Genomic DNA, 22,499 nt, shown 5'->3' with positions numbered 1-22,499 from the left:
TTAGTTGCAGTACATCAATGTAAGATGTCTGTTTTTTCCTAGGAACCTAGGAGATGAGCTCATTAAATGGTGGGATTTTGTCAATACCACCTTCAAGTCTAATAATTCTTCTGCACTAAGTAAAAGCTGGCGTATGCAAAATAATAAGTTTGAATTTCTCTGCTTCAGCAGTCCTGAAAGCTCTCCACTAGTCTCACTGGTCAGAGGAAACTGGTAGTCATTGTGACTTTTAGTCTGACTGCTAATTCTTCCTGCAGACATTTCCCTTAAGGATCTGGTTCTTTACCAAATGACTGTGTGCTCTGTTGTCTTAGCAGATAAGACAGTCTAAAGACAAAGTGAAATTCTGACCAGAACCTAGTCTGTGACCTGGTAACTTGTCTAGAGCACACAGGTAGCTCAGGTGTCTTTACCATACCAGTTCTGTTCTGCATGGCATGTTGGTGAAGTTAAGCGTTTTGGGAAGTCAGCATAAGAAATGCAATCTGCATCTCACCACCTACTGTTTCTATGGTATGTGCAGAAGGGGACCAGTTAGTAATTTTCTCTTTGTGCAGTGTTACAGAGATGCATTCAGAGTGTCTTATGACATTTTATAATAGACCTAATTTGACCTGCTATTCCAAATATGTAGATTTATTCTCATTGATGTATTCATTTAGACTGCTTATTTTGAAACATATGGGTGCAGGTATTTAGTTTATATAATTTTTAAAAACAGAGTTCTGTATGTTTTGGTTGAGTGTAGCAGTATACATCAAATATTTGTGGTTTGTTGTTTGTTTTTGTTAACTAAAGGTGAACTCTGGGGACTCCAGGTAGAGTTAAAGTTCTCTATGACTAGTTGATTTAGCACCCTAGTTTTTAAACTATACTCCAGACTATAGCTGTCCTCTGAGTAGAAAGAATCTCCTCTGCCTTGTTAGGACACTGCCTTCATTTATATCCAGCTTGCTGTTGCTGGTTTTGTGCCTTTTTGTTGTCAGATATCAGAAGAAGCATCAGAAGAATTTTGATGCTTGAAGGTAGAGGACTTTCCTTTTGCCAAATACTTTATTCTTTAGCAGGCTTTTTCTATGACTTACTGTACTGGGAAAACAAAAGAGATAAAATTCCCTCTTCATGCTCAAGGGTGAGTTACTAGAAATCATTAGGTTATGTTGTATGTAGAAGTGTGTTTGTATGGGCATGTGTAGTTTTTCCAGTCTTTCCAACTTAAGATAATTGAAATTGATCAAATGCCCTGTATTTTTCTTTAAAGGAATAATCAAAATACTATAGTCTGTTATAAGGGCTTCCAGGAAAAAAACCTGAGAATGTTTAAATAGAATTCAGTAATGCCTGTGAGGACAATGTGCTACTTAACTCCATTAAACTGTCAAAAATGCAAAATGTTTGTTATGCTCAACTGAGTATAAAAGTACGGGGAAAAAAATCTTCTTTTAGATAGAAATGTTTGTGAATATCATTTGAAAGGATTCCCTTTAAATCCTGATTTGTAGGCCACTTGCAAGCGGGATCAAAGGCTTGCGATGCTTAGAACCCACCGCTTACACATGCAGAAGAGGAAAGAAGAGGAGGTTCAACACTTCGAAGAAAATAACAGTTGGCTGCATCGTGTTGAAAATGAAATGTGCCTCCTGGGTCAAGATGGGTGTATGCCAAAGGTAAAATGCCTTTCACTTCAAGGGCACATTTCATCTATTGTAGACAACACCTGCCTATAATTAAGAGTTGTTTTCGTCTATCTTGTTTTTGACTCATGGCTTTTGCCGTTCTTTCAGGTTGGTTTCAAATTCTAGCATTAGCTGCTTCTGTTCTCGTGCTCTAAAAGTACCTCACTTTCGTGCAAGTATTCCCTGTTTATGAAAGCATACACTTACATACAAAAATGCACGTTAAAGGACAGCAGGTACTATGGCTGAGCAGTACAGGTGGTTACCAGTGTTAATCCTAGCTCCTGCCATACACTTCTTTACAGTAGCTCCTGATGCTCGTTGAACCACATAACAACCTAATTCTTAGGCTGGCCAAAAAAACCCCTTTTTTGGAGGGTGGTAGGGGAGGAGTGCGAAGAAGGAAAGAAGTTTTCTACCGAGTTTTAGCAAGTAAAGTCAGCTCAGCATACTTCACCTCAAGCAGCAGAGCTGGCAGTAGATAAGATGCACGAACAAGGAGAAAAGGAAAAGTGCTTTCGGGCAGTAATTGGAGTGGCTTAAATGGCAGTGTAAGGAACACTTATGTGACTTGTATAATGCAGCATTTCAATACCTGTGTTTTCATTTGGGTTACTAAAATGTGTTGATAACTGAAAAGAAATTAAGAAGAAGTTAATATACTTGCAGCAGGATCTCAGGAAGATAAATGAATATAGTGAAGAGTTTTTCTAGGCAATGTCACTAAAACTTGGATGTGATCAAGTATGCAGAAGTCAGATGTCTTTTTGAGTGTACGTAGATAAGGACATGCGTGCATGTTAGATTCTTACAGCCACTATTGGTCAAAGGAATCTACAAAGCAAAACTTATGCATGTAAATAAAGAATTTCTACTTTTCTACCGTAAAACTCTATGATCATGATGATATAGATCCACTCTACCCTTACTTTTCAATATGTGATGAATTAATATTATTTTTATTCTAAATTTTAGTTTCTAGTTACCAGCTTGATGTGCAGTTGTTTGGTTTTTTTTCTTGCTAATTTCTCAAGGAACTCAGTAAAGATCTGCAGTGTTGCCATTTAAACCTAGAAGTCAAGGATCTGAAAGCCCAGATCAAGCACATGTTATCTCTGGTGGCCCTTCAAGATCAGCATTATAAGCAGACAGAAAAGTAAGTGTGATTTCATAATAGTAAAACTTCTGATGTTTGTAACCAAAAGATGTATCTATAGAATTTAATTTTAGTTGAAACAGAATTTTACTCAGCCCTTTCTAGATTAGAATTGTGTTTTCTTAAGGAAAAAGATATGTAAAATAATAACTTCATAAATCTTAATCCACCATAGTTTAACAAAGTGCATGTGTATTCTAGTGCTTCATATATCTATTGATTTTTTTTTTTTTTTTTTTTTTTTTTTTTTTTGCATAGCTTTTATAAATTGTTCAATAGATCAAGGTGTCCTATTCAGGATGGGTTTTTTGAGAAATATTTGTCTTCTCTTTTAATGTCTTGCACTTTTAGACATTAATTTTTCTATATTAAAAATTGTTGCTATTAAACTTAGATAGCTAATAAGACTAAAAAAAGCTGATTTTGCAGGTAAGCATCACCTTTTATTCTATTTTCAGTCTCTTGAAAACATTGGGGACTAGGTTTCAGTGTGACATAAGGAACAGGAAGTAATCCTGAATTTGTTCAGTAAATAAGTATATTTAATTTATAAGAAAATCATTGCAAAATGGAATATAACAGCTAATATTACAAAAACTAACGTATGAACCTGCAAAACTTGAAAGCAGAATTTTTGAAGCTGTATTATTAGTAATTACAGAGCTACTTCTTTGGGATTTTATGTACATATCGCTTTCCCTATTGATTGAATCTACTATTAAGTCATGCTACTGACTCCACAGTTAATGAATGTTTGTGTTCACGTGGAATTCCTGATCTTTTGTCACTTATAATTTGATTTGTGGTTATGTGTAGATCTTAATGTATTCCAATCTTTAATTAAGGATCCTAGTATCTGAGTTTATTTGAACTAGCCTTCTAATAAGATTCTGTGTGCATCTAATTAAGATGTGCTTGGTTTAAATCACATTTGATTTATGCTCTTCTTGATTTATCTGATACTTAATTTTAGAAAGTCAGAACTTGATCAAGATACAATGTATTTATGTTGTGTTTGGACAGACTGAGGATCGTGGACATTGAGAAAAACTATGCTTAGTAAATGTACAGTGGCATACAAGATTTTGAAGAGAGAAATATGGCTCAAAAAAAAAATCCCTTGTGCTATGAGTAGTGACAGTGCTAGTGAGGATCGGGTTATGGTTTACTCATGTTTGTGTTACTTCCTGTTGTTTTACAGAGTACTAAGTACTTTGCTTCCAGTTCTTCGTAAGCAATACCTGACTTTGAAAGAAGCTGGATTGACCAATAATTTAACTGAGACTGAATTTGAAGAGGTTGAGCAGCTGATTCAAAGACAAAAATCAGTAGTTTGGGCTGACCAGACTGAAGAAAATGAACAAAATCAAAACCATGAACTAAAGTTGCTGACTGTCTTGGCATTCCCACAACTTTTGAGCAGACCAAACACCCCATGCCGTAAGTATAGAATTAATTTGTTGGAAATACTTTTAAATGTCTTTTGCAAAATTGAAATGTCATCCATAAACACAGTAGCTGCATACTTCTGCAAATATTGAAGCCAAATGTAAATCTGAGCCTCACACCCAATTCCTGTAAGTTATATACCATTCTTCATTGGATATAAGAGGAAAGTTTACTTTTCAACGGCTAGACACACTCTGCTAACAGAACTTCCTAATTTCTTTTAACAAAGCCCATGCATCAATATTATATTATCATCAGATTATATGAGTATTTTTAATGGTTCTGTTTGAATCTTTCACGTGACTGGTGAAAAAGGAATCATAGTATCTGTAAGTAGTAGAATTCTGTGAAGTGATTCAAAGTGTTTAGTAGCTACTACAGTTTAAAGTAATGACCTTGAGGGGGCTGGGATGTCCTATTATTTACAGGTTGACCCAGAATCAGTTTAGAACCATATTTTGTAAGCTTTCTAAGAACCAAAGGATTTGACAGTCCATTTGCTGCATTCTCATGGCTCTGATTTTTATCCCATAACTCTGTGTAGTTGGCTTTTCATTAGCTGTGAAGAGAATTGACCTGGTATGTAGCCTGGGTTAAAAGGGATGCGGAATCCTTACAGAAGGTGCTGTGCTGAGGGATAACAGCAAAATCTCAGCCTCTTGTGGGCCAATACACTTACCAGTGCTTTAACTGTTTTTTTTGTTGGGCACGAAATAAATACTTTGGAATACTTCTTCAGTTCTGTTTGTTTGAATTGACATTGAAAATATGTTGAACTACTAGCTGATACCATGTCATGGAAATCAGTTTCTCTTGTGCAGAATGTATATCAGAAAAATACATTTGCATGGGAAAATGTGAAGTAGTGCAAGGGCAACATCCCAATCAGAAATAGGAAGGATGTTGTAATTTCTTTTTTCCTTGAAATATGAAAAATTATTCAATAATCTAATTCCGTCTTCCTGAAGCCATCTCAGAACTGTACTTGGCAAAGGTTATCAAGAGCTGACCTAAGAACGAAAAGGAAGATTTACACAGATTGTCTCACACGCTTGGCTTGTAGATATATTATTTGTTCAATATTCTGGGAAGGAAATGGTGTTTTGTACAAAGATGGCAAAAAAAACAACAGACAAACCAAACAACTGCTCCCACAACATTAGCCATGTGCTACACAGTCATCTGAATTCGTTATATGAAAATCCATATCTCATATAACATTATTGCATGGATGTCAGCTTGTCATCACTTCTGCTCTTGATTTGAGTGGCTTGAGTTTTATTTTTCATGCTGTAAGTTGAGAACAGTAATTTTTTTAAATATCCCATTTAAAGCTTCCTATATAAATATGTCAGCTAGTGTTACTGTCTCACAAGTTTTTTCTCAGAGAGAAAAAAATAATTAGTGGCAATATAATTTTCTTTCAGTTGAAGCGTAAGTCTAGAGCATCGTAGAGGAAGAGTGTAGCAAGTCTGCTGGCAACATGTAGAATCAGACTGGTTTGGGTTGGAGTGGGCCTTAAAGATAATCTTGTTCTAACTGCCCCTCTCCCACAATGGCAGGAACACCTTCCACTAGAGCAGGTTACAGCCCCATCCAGCCTGGCCTTGAACACTTCCAGGGATGGGGCAGCCACAGCCTCTCTGGGCAATCTGTTCCATTGCTTCACCACCCTTGCAGGAAGAACTTCTTCCTAATCTCTAAATCTATCCCTTTCAAACAAACGTGATGTGTTGCTTTTGAACCTATGTTACTAAGTATTTAACAGAATACTTTTTAGAGGTCAAATCTCTCTGGAAAAATAAGATGCTACTCATATACAAAAAGTTAGGAGGAAAACACAAATTCTTCCTCAATTTAAACTTTTTTAATGGATTACCTTGAACTCAAAAGTATCTAAGATGATATGCAGTGCCCATATGTTATCCATGTTTGGTAATTTCAAATGCATTAGCAAACTACAAGTTACTGTTAGTCAAAATGGCAGTGATGTAGAAAAACATCTGTATTTAAATAAACTGTTGAGTTATGCATGACATAAAACATGAGACACTAATCATTTTATAATTCCACCTTTTGCAGGCGCTTGTTTTAGAGAGAAGCATGACATTGCTATAAATGGAAATGCATTGAGTTCTTTCCCATAAATTAGAATCCCTTAAGTCACATAAATAACTTTTCTGATAACCATTGTCCTCAAAAGGCTGAAGCAGATAAATAATTCCTGTAGAATGTGAAAAGCTGTGAAAGCATGGCCTTAACTTCTCATGGGTTTCTCTGGAATGACCTACATTTCACTAGCTGATCCTGAAGAAGGAAGTCAAGCTAATAATTGATGTGTTGAAAAGAATATATAAAAAGTAAAGGGAAGGATAGCAAAGGTGAAAGGGTAGGGCTTTTTATTCCAAATTTTGCTTGAAGTATCTTCCAGAAATAAGTCTTGAAAAATGTTCCAAATATGCCTATTTCATTGTATGGAGCTGTTTTGATATTACCTTTGATAAATACCAAGGAATTCCAGTAGTGCATAAATAATCTTTGTTTCTAATGAAGATCCCTTTCTTGGAAAGGGTCTCCTCTGCATTAAATAATATGAGGTCATATTGGGAGAAGATACTCTTTGGGCATTCATTCTGCATCTGCTTTTGTAGTCAAGTTATCAATATTTTAAGCGCAACAATATTGTCAATTGTTGGGCTTAAAAACTCTGACTTTTAGAAACAGCTACTTAAAGTTCATAAGCTTTGCCAGAGCACACCTAGCTCTTCACTGCAGGTGTAAACCTCTTTGTCTAGTTTTTCCTTTAACCTTTGAATTCTTTGAACACCATCTGTAAAATATCTTGCTCTGAGAGTCAGAGATGTACATCACTAGCTGACTGTTAATCAGCCATCTCGTCCAACCAAAGGATAGCACATAGTCATCTGCACTATAGCACTACTCTGAGTACTAGAAATATCTCTCAGAAAATTCAGATTGTTGTAAGCTAATGTTCTTTGCTCTTCAATTTGTTTAGACAGTGCCATATTAACTCAGCTGTGCATGACAAGTGATCTAGATCTAACAAACAGTTGTTTTGCAGAGCTAACACACTCTATGTGTAATGATCTAAAAGGACATCTTGGCAGTGAACTTACAAGTATGTAAGTCTTAAATTTCTGACTGACTTTTATTTTTTAAATCATATAAATGGAATACCCTCAATTTTAATCTAAAATGAAGCCATTATCTAGTCATTAAAAGAAAAATTTTTCTATGTTTACAAAACATTAGTTTACCCCACTGAGTTTATTCCTGTTATACTATATTGAGTTTCCTTGCTAATCTCTTTTCTGGTTTTTAAAGTGGCTGAAAAATACATTTTTTTCAGAACTTGTGCTCTTGTTCAGTTTCACTGTGAAGCCCTAACATGAGGTCTCTACAACATGTCTTAACTCTCCTATTGATATAGACAGTGTGGTTATTTTTTAAGCAATTGTTTTATCAGGGGGTATACCATTTTTAAGCATACACCCATACTATTTTTTCTGACCTTTATTATAAATTAGAATTGTTTTGTAGAGGAAATGCTGGCTTTCCAGTATCATTTTTGTTTACAAATATGTTAAAACATTAGGTTAAGCTTGTATATGCTTCATGAAACCATCAACGTGCAACCTCTTGAACAGCTCATCTATTTGTATCAAGTAAAACGCAAGCTATGAAAACAATATAGGTTGACTTGAAAATGTATCTGGGCCCCCATGCTTGGGTGCTGGTTAATGGAGAGCCATACAGTATTTATAGCATATGGACTGTTGGGTGTGGAGAGCTCTGACTGGTATTTGCAAGTATTTCTGTGAATGGGAAAGTTCTTGGCATTGTTTCAGGCATCCCATTTCCGGGAGCCTTACTGTACTTTACCACGGAGAGAATGGAATTGATTTACAGGAGAGGAAAAAAAAAAAAAAAAAAAAAAAAAACCAAAAGAAATGTTATCCATTACCTCCCCTTGTCACAAACGTCCGAAAGTGAAGTCGGTTTATTATTTTGCATGTCAGGAAAAATTAAGGTGTAGTTTTAGGTAGTAAAAGACTTGATTAAAAGCAGGGAAAACGTGTGTCACGTATAGGAAAGATTTGTTCTGTTGACCACTTTTTTCACCCTGTCCTATGTGACTAAGTATTTTTTCCTCATGCTATATAAAGTAGTACACCTGACCACTGGTGTGTACACCACAAGAATGCAGCTTGATTAGGGTTTTTTTAGCCTTTTGGAGTTGGCAGATGTTGTTTGCAAAACTCTTGTGAAACTGGCTACCACAGTGATGACTTTGGGTAACAGGGTTACTAAATAATTGAAGTGTTCACTAGAACTCATTTGCAATTTAGAATTCTGTGAGTCAATTGTTAAAAGAATGAAAGTGTATGATTAGTATTGTAATTGGATCAATCATTGATAGCCCAGAAATATTTATTGAAATGAATGCATTAATATTTGATTTCACTTTAGCAGAACAACCTGGTAGATTTAATTTAGCCCAGTTTCCAGAAATAATCCCTTTATGCATGTATTAGCATGAGTTCCAGAAAAAGAAAAGTCTTGGCTATTATTTTGTCCCAAGTGTCAATTAGAACTAACCCAGTTCATCAGAGTTGTTTTGTCATGAACTCTATACTCAGTTTTGCTGTGACTCATGTTTCACAAATACTGCGTTCTGCTGTTCATAGTAACAGAGCTGTAGATATCTAATATTACTACATTTCTCTTTTGATAAATCAGTTGTTCTAGGCAATCTTTTGGAACAGATAATAAAACAAACTAATGACCAAAACCACCTCATAACATTTGCTGGGGGCTGGTTGGTCAGTGGAGAATAACTGTTGTTTTTAAATTGAGTGGATCTCTTAAAAATAATTTCTAAAATAATTTTGAGAATTATCTTTTATAGTTACCAACCTGAATTTAAAGATCAGCAAATATCTGATCTATTATTTTAACTACATTTGGTACAATGCTGATTTCTGAAGACAAATGTTGTAGCTGAAAGCACTAGCTAAGAAATTACAGCTTCCAAACTTTTCTTTTAGGCTACTCCATCAGGTTAACTGCAGATATTTCTGTGAAATATATAGTGATTCATTTTTTGTAGATGAAATAAAAAGTAAACTTAATATCACTGAATCATGATGATCATTCTGATGTAAAAGATGGAACTGACCATAAAATGAGAAGCAAATACAAACCATAAACATCATTTTCCTACCTTATTATGGGACAAGTTTGGAGATTTTCTTTAGAGTTGGAATGTGGAGTAGAGAAGTAATGACAGGACTTAATGATTAGCATTAGCCATCCATTCAGGAAGTATTTATATTTGTTCTTTAAGAAAATAGGAATAGTCATACTTGGTCCACTGTTACACTGTCTTCAGTATCCTGTTTTTACTAGTTGTCAGTAACATACTCGTAAGCCAGACAGTGATAACAGGACAAATCTAGAGTCAATTGACTTGTAATTTCAAGTTCCAGTGCAATGGAAATCCCATTGACCATTCAAGTGTAACAGTTGCCAGTAAATATCTTCTGGGTTTGTCAAATATGTATTTTGTAACCCATTTTTACTTACGGGATTTGCCACAACATACTGCTGTGAGTTCATCAGTATAAGTGGTCTGTGGGAGGTTAAATTAAATAAAGCATTTGCTAACACATGTAACATATACACACATACCACCTACAAACACTCAACAGTATCATGTTAAAATTGAGATTATTGAGAGAAAGCATTGCCTAAAAATATACAAATACCTTGGATTTAGTAGCCAACCTACTATAAAATTAATGTTTCTTCTGTGTTATTTCAATACTAGAAGCTCACATTTGCCACTTAAAATGCTGAAATCTTTTGTTCTGGAGATTTTTCTTTTTTTCCGTCTCAAGTAGGATTTAGAGGAACTACTTCTGCCTAGTTTTAGCTGTCCCATTGCAATACAAGCCATGGAGTGACAAATGACCATGTTTTCTAAAATTGTTTGAAGTATTCACTGGACCACAACAACCCTGTGCAACAGTACAAGCTTGGGACAGAGCAACTTGAGAGCTGTCTTGCAGAAAAGGACCTAGGTGTGTTATTTGACAACATGACATGAGCCAGCAGTGTGCCTAGGTGGCCAAGAAGGCTAGTGACATCCGAGCCTGTATCAAAGATAATGTGACCAACAGGACCAAGGAGATGATTGTCCCCTCCATACTTGGCACTGCTGAGGCTGCACATTAAATACTGTGTCCAGTTCTGATCACCTCACTACAAAAAGGACATTAAGGTGTGCTGGAGCATGTCCAGAAATAGGCAACAGAGCTAGTGAAGAGTCTGGACAAAGAGTCTTATGAGGAGCAGCTGAGGGACCTGAAGATGTTTAGCCTAAAGAGGAGGCTGAGTGGAGGTATGATGATTCTCTACAACTACCCGAAGTAGAGTTGTACTGAGGTGTGGATCGATCTCTCCAGTAACAAATTACAGAATACAAGGAAAGGAGTTCAAGTTGCACCACGGGAGGTTTAGGCTGGACATGAGGAAGAGCTTTTTTACCAAGGGGATTATTAAGAAGAGGGTTATTAAGCATGGGAACAGGCTGCCCAGGAAGGTGGTGGAGTCACCATCCCTAGAGATATTCAAAAGACACATAGATGAGATGCTGAGGGATATGGTTTAGTTTAGTGATGGACCTGGCAATGTGAGTGGTTGCTCTTGATGATCTTAAAGGCCTCTTCCAAGTGTAACGATTCTATGAAAATTATGCAAAAATTGTATGAATTTAGTATTTAGGAAAGACAAGGTGTGGTGTTTCTTTGACATATATTACTTGTGTGTCAGCTTGTGGTACTAAATATTTTCTTTCCATAGAATTTCAATGTATATTAAATTATGCCTCTGAATAGTAATGTTTTTAATATTGGGTAGCTTTTGAGGTAACTGCAAATGGTCTCTTTTGTATGTAAAGTATTTTACTTAATAGCTGCCGCATTCTCAATGCAAAAAAAAAAAACCACCCCAACTGTGGCAGTACCTTGCTTACTTAACACAGGTATTTTTCTTGCTGTGTTTGTGTTTATATCAGATCACAACTGTTGGAGATACATACTGTATAACAGCAAGCTAATGCGGAATTGGGCTACCGGGGTTGGTGTTTTTGCTACGTCATATTTGCTTTGTTATTTAGTCAAACCAAGTTAATTATGATATTGCTGGTGATGCTTTTGTTTACTGTGTTAGGAGCAACTTAATGGTTTCTCAAAAAGCTTTGAGGAGAGACACTTCTTGAATATTTTATATGCTTTCCAATACTTAACTGGCAAGAAAAACTAGTTTTGTTTAAACTTCATTTTCCAATGAGTTTCATTTTAGAAATAAATAGATCTTAAAAATAGGTCTGGGTTTTTACTAGTGGCTTGTATTTGCCTTATAGAGAACTACTTGTATTACAGGATGAAAAACTCTTCATTTTGATAAAATGTAACAAATTATTAATGTTGGCAATACCTTTCTATTCTTTACCTATTAATTTCACAGTTTAAATGCTTGTATTTACAGTTAATTTAAAAATGCTTCCAGTATTTAGTCTTGGAGAAGCTTCTAAAACTTGGCACTCTCATTGAAATGGTTCTTCATCAGACTTCCTTCCTAGTAACTTTAGGACATTAGCGAAACATCAGTGTCTTACGGTAAACAAACTTTCTGAAACTGAAACCTCCCTGTCCTAATGTAATAACAGACAAATAGAATTCTAACCATCATTTTTCCCGAAACACACATTTTCAGAGGCAGATCAGTAGGAGGAAAACCTAATCAATTAATATTTTAGAATGTGTCCAGAAATGTTTGATAGCTGTTTTAAACACAAGATCTATAGATGTTCTTGTATTTAAGGACATAAGCTGTTAAAAAGGCTTGCAAAGCTTTGGCCTCAATTTTTGGTTGTGAAGATTAGAATTTTTTTTTTTTTAAAGAAAGAACAATCTTTTACATACATACAAGAATAATATTGTACTCAAGAAACCAAAATTGAAGAGCAAGCACATTAATGAAACATAGCATTGCTGATAGTGTCACAGAGTACATATTATAACTGGGTCATAAATAACCTTCTTACTTGTTACCAATGAAATACTACGAAGTCTTGGAGAAAAATGTTGACCTTGAAGTAGGCTTATGTTTATTCTGGTGGAGGTAAAAGTTATTTGTGGAACTTTTACTACCCTTTCCACTTTGCTGCTCATGGAGAATATTCTGAATTTGCTTATGTTTGGATTACAGTTGAGCTATTGTGTGTTCTCAAAAACATGCTGCATTTTACCTAGTGAATGTTGATCATGAGTTAGACTAAGAATAGTTATGAGAAGATTTTTATATATATATATATTTTAACAAAAAAAAAATCCTTTACATATATTATCAAGGGAACTGTACACAGGCACACACACAAATTCACAATTCAGTTATTTTATGTCAAATTGTACTCAGACCTGAGTTCCATAGACTCATAGATTCGTAGAGTAGTAGGGGTTGGAAGGGACCGTTAGAGATCGTCTAGTCCAACCCCCCAGTTTCCTGTGTTTGTTCAACGATGGGAACAGCATAATAGAATTGTAAATGTTCATGTCATCGCCCAGGCATCATTTCCCATAAGCAATTTAGCTTAAATAAACCTGCTTTTAATGTTGGATAAGATATTGTATATTTGTTGAACCATAGTAGTTTAAACATTGTTCTTCCTGAAACTGAGCCCTTGAGTGAGGAATAAATGTTTACTCTTCTTTCTACTGTGTCATTATTGAACAAAGTTCTGGCAACATAGGTTTGTGGCCTATGTATTAGCATCTAATTTACTTGCTACTTGTACACACTTTGTTTTTACAAATACTGGATCTTCAAGTATTTTCCTGTCTCCTCACAGCTCTAATTTGTATATTTTAATTTGGCATCATCATATGTACCTTGGCATGAGGAATCTATCACAGGACATGGCTAGATCCAAAGTGTGTACAAAAGACTGGTGCTGAGATCATCCTCCATCCTTTGATGGCTTTCCTTCAATGAGGTTCCTATTTGGGTCTTTTCCTCAAGACATCTGACTTCCAAGGTCACTTGAGGAATTGTAATTCTTAAAGCTTTGTGCATGTTGCATCTTGGGTTGTAACTGGGCAATGAGATCAAAACTAAATGACTGAGGTGGTCAATGTCAAAGAGCAATCATTTCATCTTTGCTCTTTGTAAGAAATCAAACTTGGAACAAAGCGTGGAATAATGCAATAGGTGTTTTAATCAGTATTCCTCCTCTTCAAAGGATTTTTGTGAAATAGCTAAAATGCTATTACGTGTTAACACGTGAGAGAACTGAAGAAGCATTCAGACTGAGTTCAAACTAACTTTCTTAGTCTGTGGCAAAAGTGGAATGACATTTTAGAAGAAATAAATATTTATTGACACTGTTTTATGAATACCATAGTGAATTCCTGAGGAACTTGCAGCAATTTAAAAAGCAGGAGCTCTTTTTACCGTTGCTCATAGGAGTGGAATAGACAATGCAGAAAGGAAAAGTATGGTGCTGTGGCTGCCAGCTGAAGTGGAATCAATCCATAGACATTTTAAGAATTATAGTCTTGACCATTTTCCTTAAATTTGCACTGAAAGTTAAATACAGAAGCATTTGGGCTTTTGACTAGCCCTCTCCTACTGTTTATTTGTTGGAAAAAAAAAAAAAATCCTTTCTGTTATTGACTGCTGAAGTTCTCACTTGCCTGGCCCTTTGAACAGTGACCTGTGTATTAAAAATGTTCTCATTAGTAAAAACTTGGATAGAAGAAAGGCCTTTTCTCTTTTACTTTGGAGACAGTCTTTATTACTACCTACTTGGAAATAAAAACATTATGACAGTTCAGGAAGGATGGGGATGAACAGGAATGCCCAATTACTGCTGCATGGCTTGTGTTCTTATTTTTAAGAGTGGGATGTTTAGTAAAAAGCCTTTTTTTTCCCCCAGAGTTGATGTATTGACATGACAGGATCCAAGTAACTTCTTTCTCTCTCCTTTTCCAAAACACTGTTTTCTCAAGAGTTTTGTCCCTCTAGGTGATTCTATGTGATTCCTTTTACAACAGTCTGTCTCATTCTACTGCATGGTACTTGCTAGGGAAAACACGGCATGATCTGGAGGCAGCTGTAGATTACTGTCATAGTACCATATTAAATGAAATGTTGTGTCATGATAATGTGATCACTTTCAATACTCTTACTCTTCCTTGTTGTCTTATGTCATATCTTAATTGTGATTACTTGTAATTACTTGTAATATTTCTGGGATTAACTATGTCAGCCTATGCATATTTATAATACTCTGAGTGCCACAGAACAAATGCTACCATCTGGACAATGCTGCAACAAGTAACTTTGGTTATATGGTCAAATTAATATATAAATGAATAGTATTTGTAATAATTTCTGCTAATAAACATATTTCAATATGAATATACATATATAAAATATACATAGCAAATATAGGTAAATGCCCTGTTGTTGCCTACGTTGCACAGGTTCAACTTCTTGTACACCATCACAAGAAACTAATAAAAATACATCAGAACTAGGAGAATATGCAGGACCACCACAGAAAAGAACGAAGCGGAGGCTGATGGACTCTCCAGTCACAGTTCAAACTCCTGTTGCTCACAAGCATTCCAGTCTCCATCATCTAGAGGATTCTCTTACCAAGGAGGTCCACCCCATAATATACACACCAGAAGTTTGCAGAAAGCCGCTACAAAGTTGCAATACACAAACTGTGGTAAAGAAAGCTTTACCCCTTGCAGGCTTCCAGGAAAACAATGTGTCTACTATAGATATGCCAGTGAAAAAGGCAAGTATGATGGACTCTGCATCTGACATAATCCAAGAGCACAACGAAGATGACATGAACACAACAGTAACTATCTGTGAAAGGACAGATGAAATAACTGAAACGTCTAGGGACTCATCTGTGAAGGAGTTAAAACCACCCAGTAACAGCATTCTGCAAAGGTATTTTCTGGTTACACTGGGAAAAAGCATTAATTAATTTAATTCTGTTATATTCATGCTGCATTTTTCCACTGAAATCGACTTTATTTGGAAATCCAACATTTTGAAAATGAAACCCTCAATTTGAATCAGCATAAGAGTCAATTCTGCTATTATTTCATCTCAATGGTATGTTAGTAGGAAGAGATGAAGCTGAAAGCTTACCCTGTTTTACAAGATTTATACCAAAAAGAAAATACAGCCATTGTAAAATTGTTCATGATGCCTCAGACAAGTTACTTTCTCTAAGCTTTACTTTTCCTGTCTATAGAAAGACTACCTTAACTTCTTTTAACAATGGAGTCTTTCAATGTCAGTCTGCTTTGTGTGAAGTCCTGCAAAGATGCCTACGGTAATATTTGAAAACTATTTCCAATATTGTTTTTCAACTTATGTTTATTTTCAGTGAAGAACAAATTCGATAGATATCTACCCAGAACAGATTACACTAAAATGTAACTCTTTGGTTTCAGACTTAATATCTCTTCCTTAAAAAACAAAAATTCTACTTCAGCATTTGAGACGCCCTCGTATATGGCCATGACGTCTGCTGCTGAGAGCAAAAGGAAAATGTTAAGGTAAGATTAATATACAAATATACTCTCTACAAATTAGTCTGTATTCACTTCTTGTGTTTTCACTTGAGCTTCAGTATTACATTTCAAATATCAAAACCTCTTATACAGGGCACCTGGAGGTATCTATGAGATGCTCTGACTCAAATATTTTTAACAATTCAAATCACTTTTTTTCTGACAAGTTGCATGGAATCATTTTTACTCTCGGTTTAGGAACTTCTGTTGTTTTAACGCATAAAAACTAATATCATGTCTTCCATATCTGCTGTCTACTCAAAATAGAAAGATGATACATAATTCTGAAAAGAGAAATTCCATCATTAATGAAAAATCTAAATGTTATGCCTTTGCTGGAAGACATTAGAAACTACTAAAATAGAAACTCAAGAAAGTGCTTAACAATACTTATGTGGCCAGTGCCTTTGTTTCTCTGATAATTCATTTCCAGTCTCGGTTGTTATGACTTCGTTCTTGTGGTCTGCTCTGGGAAGAACTCCTTTTGTGTCACATCTATTTTACAACCCTGGAAAAAAGCTTATTACTGGGAATAGCAGTAAAGCTGAAATTGAATAGATACTAAATGGAATTGTAATTTATTAATTTGTGCTTATGTACCTAAGGATTAGCTGTCAGGTCAGGATCAATTTTTTTTTTTTTTCTTTTGTTTTATTTTCATTTTTTCTTTTTCCAAAAGCAAAAATTGATACAACCTTTTATAAGTCATATTATGACTCACCTGTTGTTAAACCGTGTGTGGAGCTGCCACTTTGTAGGTCTTCTAACGAATATTTCAAGACTGTTGACCCAAGTTCTAAAGATAGATTACAGGACATGGAAGAAACTGAAGCACTTTTTCTGTTTATTAGCACCTTTGGGATTAAAATAATCTTCCTAGGTGATCACAAATTTACGTGATTCAGTCTCATGTTCTTGTTCTGACATTATTGTTCTAAATTGTTTTGCAAGATTGCTCTAGAATCAGGAATAAACTATATTGCTTTAGGATGAGAAAAAAGACATCTGACATGTTCTGTTTTTCAAATAGTTGCTTATGAACTTAGGAAAATAAATCACCTGTTCCCTGAAACTCGCTAGATGTCTAGATTCTCTTTAGGGTGGGATATGGGAGCTTCTAGAGCCTGGTTCATAAAGTAAATAGTCTAAGATTTTTAGAAATACTCTTGGTAATAACTGCATAATGACATACAATTACTTTCTCTTTTTCTTCCCCCTCTGCTCTCCCATGCTTTCCCTGTTTAAAGTAGTTCATTCCAGTTATTAATCTCCTACTAATGTTAGAATAAAAATATTAATTTCACACATTGTCTACATTAGAAATATCATTTGAAACAGTTATATTGCTAGGACAAGGGATAAGAGGTAAGCCTGTCATAACACAGGCTGTTCTACTCAATAGCATTACATTATTAGTGGCATAAGTTCTCTTCCATGAGCAGATCTTTGGACTCTGGCACAAGGCAGGGCTTAATCTTTGCTGATTGCTATATATTTCTATTTAGATAGAAAGTGATTAAAAAAAAAAAAGTAGTACAGGTTAAGGGACTATAGTGGAGGAATAATACAATGACACTAGAGGAACAGCAAAAATGTAAAAACTTGGGACATTAGTAGAGTTTTCTGGTTTATGAGTCTTTATCTGTCTTAGAGTAGAACCAGGGAAATTAGAGGTGAGTGTAAAACAGTGAGATGTAGAGGTTCGTAATTTTCACTGTAGGTCTTAAAGTCTGTCACAATAAGATATAGAGGTTTTATCTTAATAAATTTGAAGCTATCGCAGCTTTCTTGCAGCTTAGCTAAAAAGTATTGTCTGCTACAATTTTCCCCTCTTCCAATTGTGGTTGAGGCTGTAGGAAAGTTATTGCAGCAATACCAAATGTGATTTGTTGAGTAAACACAGCTTGGTCATTTCAAGGATTTCAACATCTGCATTAAGATAATTTTTTGGTATAATTTGTTTGCAGTAACCATCAAACTGGCTTCTGTGGTTTCCAAAGAAATTATGGCATATTGCTCTGCATTTTAACATAAGTGGCAACATTAGTTCTCATTTTCACAGTTGAAATGTTCTTGTAAAGTTTTAAAGGGAAAAAGGGGAGTAATATCCATATCTATACATCATAAATAAACTGCTTTATTCTTTGCATTCTCTTAGGAACTACCAATACTGGATAATATAATTTAATGTATTGCTACACGGCTAGACCTGAACTACTGTAATGTAGCTTACTCACTTTATTGAAAGCCAACTCCTTTCTGGTTATCTTTTCCAGTTGGACATCAAACACTGCATTGGGCAGCCTGCAAGACCCTGTTTCTGCAAAACGCATTCAACAGCAGGTCATGTTAAGCCGTGGAGCTTTGAGAGTACCCAAAATGACTGGTAAGAGTCACAGCTTGAGTGTATGACCCTGCATTGGTAACTGTTTGTACAGGAGGACCAGAATTAAGGCTGGTAGTCAGCATTTTGTCAATTTAACAGCATATGTTGCTCTGATCAGTACAGGAAGCCATTGATTTGAACAGTATATCCATTCATTAGAAAATAAAAATCAAGTGTGTAACGAGTTATCTAGATAATAGCAAGCTTTCATCTGATATTATTACAAGCTTGTCAGAAAAAACTTTTTCCCAAGAGTTGAAGTCTTCCACCAAAAATTGTTTGTGTACTTACTGTGATATTTAGTGAACTCTGCTACCAAGTTTATCTTTACCAAGTGTGATTTATGAAGAAATTAAATCCTCAAATTATTTTCATACCCCTTTTTTAACTGCTTGCTTTGTTTTATAACACTGTATGGGGTTTTTTTAATGGATATGGGGATGGGGTTTTTTTTGAGATTTTTTTAAACTTTAGGACTATTTTGGTCCAACACAATACCTAAGGAAAAATCTTCTAAAGTGATATTTAGAATTATTTTGCTGATAATAATACGATCAGGTGGTATTCTGTGAAAGTCTGTTACAATTACATGGCTACAATTATATGTGTTTCTCTGAGGTATACATAAATCCTTTTTGTAGCAAAATCAGTTACAAGTAGTTTTTTTAGTAGATGTGCACAATGGTCTTTAGTTCACAACCTACCAAAAGCATCTGCCATTCCTAGTGCCATTCCTGATATAGATTTTCATTAATTAAATCCTTACAATTTCCCTTTTCTCCCTTCCCATTTCTCCTTTTCCTTTCTATCTTCAGAAATACACTGAACCAGTCTGTCTTATTGCCACTTCTGGCAGTATGGAGGAGATTAAAGATTATTTCGTTTTAATCTCTTCTTATGGAATAGTCCAATCATGTAGCTTTTCCCACTGGCAAAGACAGTGCCCCAGGTTTACAGCACATACATGTTTTTATGTAAAAACTGATGTGAAGAAGCAAGTACCTAGGAATATTTATTATCTTCCATTCATGAGAAACGCTCAGCTTCTATTACAATACACTTCTGAAAAGTGTAAATCTGAGCCTGAACATAATGTAACCAATAGTTAATTATTTACCACAGTGCATACACTATTAAATCAATATCAATTTCTCCTACTAACGATGGGATTATGAAGTTACTAAATCCAATCACTGCTCTGATATAAAAAACTATGTAGTGAAGCACCACATTTTGAAATAGAGTTTTAATTCTTTAAAGTTTTAACTCAATATAAAATACTCGTATTTTTTTTTCAAAAGCATGTATTATAGAAGAATGAAACATAACCAAATCCCTAAGAGGAAAAGCTAATTCTGGATGAAATACGCAAAACTTTATTTAATTATATGGTGTTAACTATTCTGTAATAATAGGGATTACTAAAATGTTCACATTTCTACATTCTTATAGAGACCACCATGCCTTTTTATAATAGCATCTTGTATCAGTTGAGGTTATAAACGTTGGACTTTCTAGGCAACTAGTACACAACACTACTAAGTTGAGAGTGATTACATTTTTAAGCTTTCAATAAGGACAAGAAATAAGTGTAAAAATTCTTAGACATGTAAAAGATATGTAGGCTAAATTCTACTTCCGTTCGTTGAATTAATCTCTCCTATTCCTGTGGTTTTTTTCTTCACTAGGAATTAAAAGGAGCTGGAAGCAAGAACAGGATGAGTCAAACCTAGTTAGAAGCTGTTCTGAAGGAAATGTGGCATTGGGTGTGAAGTCAAGGACATCAAAAAATCTTTTACTTCGTGCTTGTAAGAAAAAAAATAGGATTTAGTTCTGAGTTCATCGGTGTTTAAAGCAGGATTGATAAGATAACAAATGAACAGGGATACTCTTGTTATTTTTGTGTTGAAGATGTCTGTCTCAGTAATGCACTATTTCAGAGAACCACTTTTTGGAAATACAAGGATTTTGTTAAATTGTAAAGTAAGTTCTCTTATTGTCTCCTGTTAAAGCTTACAAATCTGTATTTTAAGAAATGAAAAAAAAAATTCATTTAGATTTGGGAATGGGGAAGTGCAAATTACTCCTTTTACCGTAACCTTTGTGAGCATTTTCCTCGGTTTGTGACTAACAGATAAATACTTCAGACAATGCAAGTGTTTAAAGGGATCAGTGGTGCTCTAATTTTTAGGTGATACTCTAGAAAATTAAGACTGACTGTAGGTAAGCAATTTAAAGAGACTTTCTAATTCAAAATTTAGAAATAATATTTTGACCTGCTAAGTTATTGTCACTGAAACTTCCTAATGTTAAAATTTCATTTGGAAGCAAGTCAAACACATTAATATTAAAATGCATTCATGCTTAGCATTGAGATGCCAGTTTATTTTTAGTTAGAAAAGTTATCCCAGATAGTATCTATCAATGTAGTACCAGGAGACAGAAAAATATTTACACAAAGTGTTTTTAATGAAGTACTATATCTAAATTTTTTTAGCTTTTCTGTGTTCAGTTTGTTACTTGGTTGTAAATATTGTTTTTCAGTTTTAATTCAGTTGTAAATAGCATTATTATTAGTTTCTTTAAGTAATTTTTTGTTGTAATGGAAACAATATATGACTTGAACTTCTAGAATAAATATTACTGGTTTGCATCTTCTGTTATGACAACTGTGTGAATTAATTTTGGACAAGTATTGTTATAAGTACACATTCATATTTTACCTTCTGTTAAATTATTAATATTAAGAGACAAAGTAGTGACAATTGTATTGTAGACTTGACAAGCCTTAATGTACCCATAGGTACATCATTCTGGTCTGCTTGGTCTGAGCAAATGTAAGCACATACATTAACTTACCCGCACTAAGGAGAACTTAAGAGGAAGAAGTAGGGTAACTAGTTGCAGTGGTGTCGAACAACTCCCTGAAGCAAAGAGTTTGCAACCCGATCAAGTCATGTGAAGTACGCTGCAGAAGAATGTTCTGGCTTTCAGCAATAGTAATGGGCTCAAAAAAGCTTCCAAGGTAGCTGTTATTTTATCATGAGCTTTTCTGTGATAGCAAACAGTTTAATTTCATGATCTAATAACTTTTACTGAATTTGTTCCTAAAAATGTTTCAGTGCTTCAGATGTTTGTAATTTTATTTCCTAGTCTTTACTATTTAGACAAACAAATATGAATCTTCTTCCCAGTTAAATCTCCTCCAGCTATTGAACGTTGCCATATGGATTCTTGACACACCAGAGAAGCATTTTTTCATAAAGTTTCTGAAGAAGGAAGTGATGAATGTCTATGTAAGCTTTCAGGACCCCTTGTGGGAGGAGCAGATAGCATTGCACAGTCTGGCTTCATCAGGAAGGAATGTTTGCTTGAGAAATGGGCATTGGCAGTTAAAAATTATGAGTAAAAGCTGGATCTTCCTATTTGCATTTTAAAGGGGAGCATAGGTGATCAGTTGTGAGCCTGGGGTCATGCTGAGAGCATAATGAGCACTGAGGAAATGTTGATTGTGGAAAAGGCTTTTATGAACAAAGAAACATCAGAACAGCCTGAAAACTAGAATTTGTGACTTGACCACATCTCAGCAAGATGGCATAACTCATTTCAGTGGAATGAAGGGGATGGGGGGGTAAACTTAATATTTGTGATGAACAACAATTTTGGAATTGGTTTTAATTTATTATTTTTGGTACCTGGTACAGCTAAAATTGTAGAGACCATATGTTATTTATGGAATTTCTTTCAAATTATCAGTGTTTTAACTTAAAATGTGCACAGGGAGCTTCCTTTGTTCATACTGGACTTTGCTTATGAATAGAGTTGCAATGTGCATTACTTTTGTGGTGTATGAGACACATAAATGTTCATGGCAATTTGGAAAGGTTTTGAGATGAGCTTGTGCATGCAACATTCTGATACTTGAAGCATAGAACTGGTGAGATCTTGTCTTTTCTTAATGTGTTTTGCACACCCCGAGTGGAACTGGTACAGTTGACTTGCAAAACATCTGGGGACTAAGAAGGAAAAAAAGTATGTTGAGAAAATTACTGAGATTAGAAGTCATTCCTGTTCCTATCTGCTAGGTTGTTGATTACAAGTTTTAGGTAGGTGTTTACAACTTCTAACCAGCATAAGTGTTTCCA

The 22,499-nt window shown here is 35.0% G+C and overlaps 1 protein-coding gene across 1 annotated transcript in view; it reads left to right on the top strand.

The window, feature by feature from the left end:
* KIF18A (kinesin family member 18A) overlaps positions 1 to 20,774 on the top strand; it is a 38,884-nt gene extending 18,110 nt beyond the window's left edge. The window contains exons 11-17 of the mRNA XM_062000152.1: positions 1,503 to 1,667; positions 2,711 to 2,832; positions 4,034 to 4,272; positions 14,853 to 15,336; positions 15,849 to 15,953; positions 18,245 to 18,354; positions 20,043 to 20,774. Coding sequence (XP_061856136.1) covers positions 1,503 to 1,667; positions 2,711 to 2,832; positions 4,034 to 4,272; positions 14,853 to 15,336; positions 15,849 to 15,953; positions 18,245 to 18,354; positions 20,043 to 20,185 — 1,368 coding nt within the window. The 3' untranslated portion in view covers positions 20,186 to 20,774. The remainder of the gene's footprint in view (positions 1 to 1,502; positions 1,668 to 2,710; positions 2,833 to 4,033; positions 4,273 to 14,852; positions 15,337 to 15,848; positions 15,954 to 18,244; positions 18,355 to 20,042) is intronic.
* Positions 20,775 to 22,499: the final 1,725 nt, after the last annotated feature.

This window comes from Colius striatus, chromosome 7 (genome assembly GCF_028858725.1).
Source record: "Colius striatus isolate bColStr4 chromosome 7, bColStr4.1.hap1, whole genome shotgun sequence".
In the NCBI taxonomy this organism is placed as follows: Eukaryota; Metazoa; Chordata; class Aves; order Coliiformes; family Coliidae; genus Colius; species Colius striatus.
The sequence above is the reverse complement of the archived record's forward strand: the minus strand, read 5'-3'. Positions and strand labels throughout refer to the sequence as shown.